The sequence below is a fragment of the Rissa tridactyla genome, unplaced genomic scaffold (genome assembly GCF_028500815.1).
Source record: "Rissa tridactyla isolate bRisTri1 unplaced genomic scaffold, bRisTri1.patW.cur.20221130 scaffold_29, whole genome shotgun sequence".
Taxonomy (NCBI): Eukaryota; Metazoa; Chordata; class Aves; order Charadriiformes; family Laridae; genus Rissa; species Rissa tridactyla.
In genome coordinates, this window is record NW_026529507.1 from 1,583,113 (window position 1) to 1,590,951 (window position 7,839).

Sequence of the window (7,839 nt, forward strand, 5' to 3'; positions counted from 1 at the left end):
CAGCCTGGGCAGAGGGTCCCAGGGCACCCACACTGGCACCACACGCCCATGTCCCTCTAACTGCATCCCACCCCAATTTTATCATCTCTTGCCTTTGCAAACGGAAGCAATACACATAATCCCCCAGAGATCAGTATATTAAAACAAGACAAAGCCAAGCAAGGAGGATAACACCAACAAAATGTTAAGTTTCAAGTTGCAAGAGGACATCATCCCAAGCACAAACCAAGGCTGGGCAGAGAATGGCTCGAGAGCAGCCCAGAAAAGAACGGGTTGCCCACAGAAGTTTTGGAGGCTCCATCCCTGGAGGTGTTCAAGACCAGGTTGGATGGGGCTTTGAGCAGATGAAGAGTGACACCTACAAACGCCCATTTCTCATGGAGGGTGCTGCTGAGAGCACCACCGGTTATTATTTGATCATTGTCCGGCCAGAACTGAGCCATCTCCTTCCCGCTAACGCTACCAGGGGTGAAGGCGGTCAAGAAGAGAAGAGAGAGAATATCAAAGTTCAAAAAGCTGCTGTGAAAACGAGGAATTTTTTACCCCTGGTATCCCAGGGGTGACTGTGGAAGAAAAGTGTTATAGAAACCTTTGTCCTGTGTCTCTGGGTTCATCTCCATGTCTCCCCAGGGGTTCCACCCCAGAACCATCGAATCATAGGATTGGAAGGGACCTCTGGAGATCGTCTAGTCCAACTCCCCTGCCAGAGCAGGGTCATCCAGAGCAGGGCCATCCAGAGCAGGTTGCACAGGAATGCGTCCAGGCAGGTTTGGAAGGTCTCCAGAAATGGAGACTCCACCACCTCTCTGGGCAGCGTGTCCCAGTGCTCTGCCACCCTCGAAGTCAAGAAGTTCCTCCTCGTGTTTAGGGGAACTTCCTATGCTCAATTTATGCCCATTACCTCTTGTCCTGCCGCTGGGCACCACTGAAAAGAGCCTGGCCCCATCCTCCTGACACCCACCAAGTATTTATAAGTGTTGATAAGGTCCCCCATCAGCCGTCTTTTTTCCAGACTGAAAAGACCAAAATCCTTCAGCCTTTCTTCATAAGAGAGGTGTTCCAGTCCCCTCAGCATCTTGGTAGCCCTTTGCTGCACCCTCTCCAGCAGTTCCCTGTCCTTCTTGAACCGGGGAGCCCAGAACTGGACACAGTGCTCCAGGTGCAGCCTCACCAAGGCAGAGTAGAGGGGGAGGATGACCTCCCGCCACCTTCTGGCCACACTCCTCTTGATGCATCCCAGGATGCTACTGGCCTTCTTGGCCACCAGGGCACATTGCTGGCTCATGGTCATCCTGTTGTCCACCAGGACTCCCAGGTCTCTTTCCACAGAGCTGCTCTCCAGCAGGTCAGCCCCCAACCTGTCCTGGTGCATGGGGTTATTCCTCCCCAGGTGCAGCACCCTACACTTGCCCTGGTTGAATTTCATAAGGTTCCTCTTTGCCCAGATCTCCAGCCTGTCCAGGTCTCTTTGGATGGCGGCACAGCCTTCCAGTGTGTCAGCCACCCCCACCAGCTTTGTGTCATCAGCAAACTCGCTGAGGGTGCACTCTATCCCCTCATCCAGGTCATTGATGAAGATATTGAAGAGGACTGGGCCCAGTACTGACCCCTGGGGAACACCACTCCTCACTGACCTCCAACTACACCCTGTGCCCCTAATCACGACCCTCTGAGCTCTGTCTTTCAACCAGTTATCTATCCACCTTTCTGTCCATTCATCTAACCCACTCTTCTTAAGCTTCTCTATGAGGATGCTGCGGGAAACCATGTCGAATGCCTTGCAGAAGTCAAGGTAGACCACATCTGCCGCCCTCCCCTCATCTATCCATCCAGTCATGCCATCATAGAGGGCTATCAGATTAGCCAGATATGATCTCCCCTTGGTGAATCCATGTTGAGTACTTCTGATAGCTGTCCTGCAGGTTTGGCAGCTCCGCCTGAAAACGGCTGCCAATCTTGAGGCACCTGAAATTGTAAGGAAGAGGAGGTGAGGAAGGCAAGTTGGGAACAGATACAGCATGATCAGGAGACACCTAGGAAGAAGAGAAATGTGAGGAGCTGCACTAAATAAGTTACGTCTTTCCCAGCAAAGCATGACTAGCTCTCCTCTAACAACTTCCACAGTCCCTTCGAGCACCACCAGCATCACCGTGCTGCCCCAAGAGTTCTTTTGTGCCCCATTGGGCAAGAAAGTTTGTCCTTCTCTCAAAACCTGACCAAACTGGCGAGGTTCACTCCCAGAGCAGCAGCGAGCTGCAAGAGCTGCGCTACTAAGCAAAAAGTGCATCGGAATGTTGTGTAGAACATGGGAGGCTGGCAACGCTCTTTATGACATAAGCACAGACAGTGCTTCGTTGGGCATTTTGTTGCGTTTCTGGCCAAAACGGGGGTATCCTCTGTCCAAAAGAAACCCACTGTTGACCTCAGCAGAATTGGCCAAGTGAGAGGGAGAAAGTCAATGCCAACTGCGAGGGGCCTGCACAGCCCAGTTGCTGCACCAGCCTCCCACTTACTCCCCATCTGTGGTTCCCTCATCCCCATTTTTCCCAGCATTTGCTCTTATTCTGACTGCTGGGCCACAACTCATGGCTGAATGCAGATTTTAGTGCTATCCTTCATCAGACAAAACCCAAAGTCCCCGGCCGTTCTGCCTGAAATATAGAAAAAAAAATGCTCAAGATAAAAATCATTCTGCTGACACTATCCTTTAGCCTTCCTTGCCATCCTCATTCTCGTACACTACTAACTACTCCCTTGGGATTTCCAGGCTCCCCAAAATCCCCTGGAGTTAGAAAATTTCTTCACGCACGAGAAATTCCCCATCCCAAGGGCTACCGGTCCCCTGGGCCCGACGCACGAGGCAGTAGCAACCCCTCAGGACAGGGCCCGACCTGTGGGAAAGCACAACATCAATGAACCCCAAACTTGGGAGATATTTAGTCCCCAAAGCAGCTGCAGCACATTGCTCAGTGAGGCGAGCTGCCATGACTGCCCTCAATGAAAATCTTCTGGGTGTGAGCTCCAGAGACCCATCTCTAACAGGGAGAAGTTCATTTGGGTGGACTCTTGGTCTCCCTTCCCTCCCACTGGCAACGGGACACCAATCATTTCCACTTGAGCGAGTGGTTCCCATTCTGCAGCTTTGGATTATTGCTGACCTGTGCACGAGCCCTGATATCCATCATCGAATTTAAAGTTAACCATGGCTCAGTAGGTAATCAAGCTTTACGTACTGTCTCTGTCACTAAGGATGGTTGTGGATAGTTGCTGAGTAGTTGTTAAGGAGAGAATCAAGGGGAATTGTTCAAAGGAACATCTGCAGCCTCATTATTTCTTATACCTGGCACACTAACAGCTTCAATGAACATCTAATCAAGATGTTTCTACAAACAATGCCAATTTGGCAGTGAAAAATAAAGTCCAGGTGTCCTTTGGGGATTCACAACCGCTGCAGAGCCGGAGGCGGATGGCCCTGCTGTCCCTGTCACAGGACTCCAACTGACAGCAGTTACCAAGGCCCTTTGGGAAGACTGCACTGGGTGTCACCTTCTCTGAAGAGGACCTGCTGCTTCCCTCTGGCTGCCATTAGCAGCAGAGCCCTCTGGTTCTCCAGCCCACGCTTTGCCCCCTTGGACGCAGGAGGGACCGGCTTTCAGCTGCTGCTTTAACAGCTGCCTTCGCTGTGCTCCTTTTCTGTCTCTCTTCCTACCGCATCCGTCAGGATGGGCTTCTTCTCATTCCAGACAGAGCCCAAAGCCTCAGAGTACACTGCCACCCCCTACTTACCCACCCTGGGATGTGTTGAAGAAATAACAATGAGCAAATAGGAACTCTACCCACAGTGCGTATCTGGCCAGCCTATAAAGCTGTAACAGCTCATCCTAAAGCTCCGAAGGCATAGACCAGCCATCACTTTGATCCCATATCTACCTCCTGTATGATCTGTCCTGAAGGTCAAATCATCGTTACCTTCAGAAGAGGATGGAAGGCGAGGAGAAGTGGGCAGTAAACGATGAATGGTTGGGAAAAAGCAGCCAAGCAAGTGGCAAAGGAAGCAGCCGAGTTGTCCCAAGGCCAGCTCAGCCCAAGGAGCTTTGGCTGGCCCGCTCTTGAGGATGCCAAGCCCTGGCCAGGTGAGCTCACAAGCAGTGGCCAGGTGCCACATCACTGCCCCTTTGTGACAGGGGCCACCCCCAGACGCACGGGGACGCACTGTGGCCCCTCAGCCACCACAGCTGGGGCACCTCCTGCAGCCACCAGCCGGCAGCTGTTGGGCTGCCCCAGGCACTGCTGGCCAAGGGCTGCTCATCTGCCCACAGAGCTCCCGCCTCTGCCTGGAGCCGCACCAGCCCCAGGAATAAAAACCTGCCCAGGGCTGTCAGCGAGCCCCTTCACAGCTTTGGCTGGCACAGTCGGGGGGCTGAGGACTTCTTTTCCACTCTTCCCAGGTGCAGGACTGCAGCCACGAGACTCCTGTAGCAAAGCACCTGGTGTCTGACAGGTTTGTTTCCAATGAATTTAATCTACCCCCAAGATACAGCCACAGACTGACTCTGAACTAGTGCTACCAAAGAACCCCCTTGAGCAACTGCGCTGGGTGCACCTTGGGTGGCTGCCAGGCCCCCACCCAGCTGCTCTCCCACCCTCCAGATCCAAAAAACATTTGTTGGTGGCTTTTTAGCATCTGGTTTAACCCCACGACCTGCCTGGAGGGCAATGAGTGTTGCCTCTGCCCCAAGAAGGCAGCTGGTTGTTATCCCTGCCCTCCTTGAGCTCACCAGTTGGGCCCCTGCACCTCCTGCGTCCTCCAGTTTTCCCCACTCTTGCTCGGGGCAGTGAGTTCCTCCTGCTCAGCTCAGGGCAGGGAGTTTTCCTCCTGCTCCACTTGGGGAGGCTTTCTTCTTTATATCCTTCCCTTGGGGCATCCAGTGTGGCCTCAGCCTTGCTTGGGTGGCTTCTTTTCATCGTGTCCCCCTCAGGACAGCTGGTTTTCCCCTCTCTTGCCTGGGGAGGCTCCTTTTGCCCCTGCCCTACACCAGGTGCCTGAATTTACTCCTGCCCTGCTCAAGGTGGCTCTTTGTGCCTCTGCTGAAATCGGGGTGACTCGCTTTGCTCCTGCCCCACTTGGGCCATTTAATTTTTTCCCTCTCCGGCTCAGGGCATCTCCTTCTGCCCCTGCCCCCGCCCCGCTCGCAGGGGCCATTAATGTCCCGGCCACAGCAGGACCACCGGGGCTCCAGCGCGATTTCATGAAGAAGCTCCAGCTTCATGATGAAGAGGGTGTTCCCAACCACAGTCACAGGGCAGGTCATGAGAGAGAGGAGGACGAGAATTTTTCTGAAGGTTGAGAATATGTCGTACTAAAGGCATTTGCTTCTCTGTCAGGTGCTTAAAAAAATTGTGAAGGACGTTCAGAGAGGTGAAACATGGAGGGTGTGTGCCTCTCACTGCATTCCTACTCCCTAGACGTGCTCTGTGCTCTGTGAGAGGTGAGAAATGCCATCTTCTAGAGGGCAATGCCACTCACGCCTGCAGAACCCTTTCAGACTGCACAGGGGAGATGCTCCACAGAGGTGCTTCTGTCACACCGTGTAATCAAAGGGACAGGCCATGAAGAGAGGGGAGGGTGAGGTAGCACACAGGTGTTCCTGGAGACACACACGGCACTGTCAGGGCTCTGGCAGGGCTGCTCAGAGACACGAGTCCTTCCCTGGCATGGGCAGAGGCCCTGCAGCAGACTCCATGGCCTCCTGTTGCCACTCCCAGAGGCCGGCAGCACCTCAGCCCCGCGCTGTGTCTCCCTGCTCGGCACCTCTCTGAGATGCCCCACGGCGTGAGGAATGGACACAGGGACCTGGGGTCAAGGAAGCCCATCCCAGTGCTGCATTCAGGGGGTTTCCCAGGGGACGTTACTCTCCAATGAAGGGACACGGCCTGTCCCACAGCACTTTCGGGCATTTCTAAGAACAGCTGCTGGTGTTTGTGCTCTCTCGGGTTCATGTCCCCACATGCACACGGTGTGCATGCCGAAATCTCCTCTGAACCATGCAAACAGGGACTTCTGACCTCGTTATTCGGTGTCTCTCCACAGGCAGACAAACATCCTCTCTGGGTTTGCGTAGGCGTCCAGTTCTGCAAATGGTGGTTTCAGGTGTCTGTTCTGTGACGATTGCCCTGGGACAGCTTCCCCGGGGTGTCCAGCAAACAAAGGCACAGACCAGACCCCGCTCTGCTGGTCCTTCAGTCCTGTCCCTGGAGGTGTGGCTGTGCAAGGACACTGTTGTGTGTGCCCTCACCCTGCACACGCACACTCTTTACCTCTTTACTGGGCATCCCTCACCAGGGCACGTTTGAAGGAACGCTCTTGACAGCAACTGTGGAAGAAGACCTAATCCTTCCTGCACTGCCCTGAGCAGATCCCCTTTCATGGTGGAAACTCTGTTATGCAGATGAGCTTTTTCTCAGAGGTGCCCATTGCTTCTCCGTGCCTGTGATCACAGAGCTGCTACACAGCAGCACCATGACCAAGCTGCCAGAGCACTCAGGCCTTAGATCAACACAGGGGCTCAGAAGGCGAGTGTGGAAGTGAAAATAGAGCAGCCCCGGAAAGAACAAGTGCTGGTGCTCTGCAAGTGCTGGGATTCTTTCCCCTCCTCCTCGGCGCTCAGGCTCTACCCCTGCAGCTCTACCCCTGCAGAAAAGGCCTGAGAAGAAGGATTTTGGGCATGAGTCTGTGAGTCTCAGAAATTTGGATAGATAGGTAGTAAAAAAAAAATCTCAAATAATGACATTTATTTGTGGACAAAAGTATATAATTTAAAAAAAAAAAAAGTAAGAAAAAGCCAAAACCCTCAACCAAACCTAACACACAGTTACCTAACCCCTAACCAAACCTATAGAAGACGGGCTTGGCGTATAATGAATTACATTATGAGTGATTTGCAGGAGACAGTTTATTGCTGCAGAAAATAACCTGGTCATTAATTTCCAGAGGGCATCCTTGAGCTCCTGGTTCCTCATGCTGTAGATGAGGGGGTTCACGGCTGGAGGCACCACGGAGTACAGCACAGCCACCACCACATCCAGGGATGGGGAGGAGATGGAGGGGGGCTTCAGGTAGGCAAACATGGCAGTGCTGACAAACAGGGAGACCACGGCCAGGTGAGGGAGGCACGTGGAGAAGGCTTTGTGCCGTCCCTGCTCAGAGGGGATCCTCAGCACGGCCCTGAAGATCTGCACGTAGGACAGCACGATGAACACAAAACAACCAAAGCCTAAACAGGCACTGACCACAAGAAGCCCAACTTCCCTGAGGGAGTCTGAGTGTGAGCAGGAGAGCTTGAGGATCTGGGGGATTTCACAGAAGAACTGGTCCAGGGCATTGCCCTGGCAGAGGGGTAGGGAAAATGTATTGGCCGTGTGCAGGAGAGCATTGAGAAACCCACTGCCCCAGGCAGCTGCTGCCATGTGGACACAAGCTCTGCTGCCCAGGAGGGTCCCGTAGTGCAGGGGTTTGCAGATGGCAACGTAGCGGTCATAGGCCATAATGGTGAGAATATAAAACTCTGCTACAGCACAGAAAAAGAAAAAAAAGTCCTGTGTAACACATCCTTTGTAGGAAATGGCCCTGGTACCCAAGAGGGAATTGGCCATGGATTTGGGAAGAGTAGCAGAGATGGAGCCCAGGTCGAGAACAGAGAGGTTGAGGAGGAAGAAGTACATGGGGGTGTGGAGGCGGCTGTCACAGGCGATGGCCGTGATGATGAGGCCGTTGGCCAGGAGGGCAGCCAGGTAGATGCCCAGGAAGAGCCCGAAGTGCAAGAGCTGCAGCTCCCGTGT

At 53.5% G+C, this 7,839-nt stretch overlaps 1 protein-coding gene across 1 annotated transcript; it reads right to left on the minus strand.

Moving 5' to 3' along the window:
- Positions 1-1,859: 1,859 nt before the first annotated feature.
- Positions 1,860-7,494, minus strand: LOC128903247 (olfactory receptor 14J1-like; the record flags this gene model as incomplete). Its single annotated transcript, XM_054187259.1, has 2 exons — positions 1,860-2,033; positions 7,045-7,494. Coding segments are annotated over 2 exons (624 nt in total), but the record flags the coding sequence as incomplete, so codon positions are not given.
- Positions 7,495-7,839: the final 345 nt, after the last annotated feature.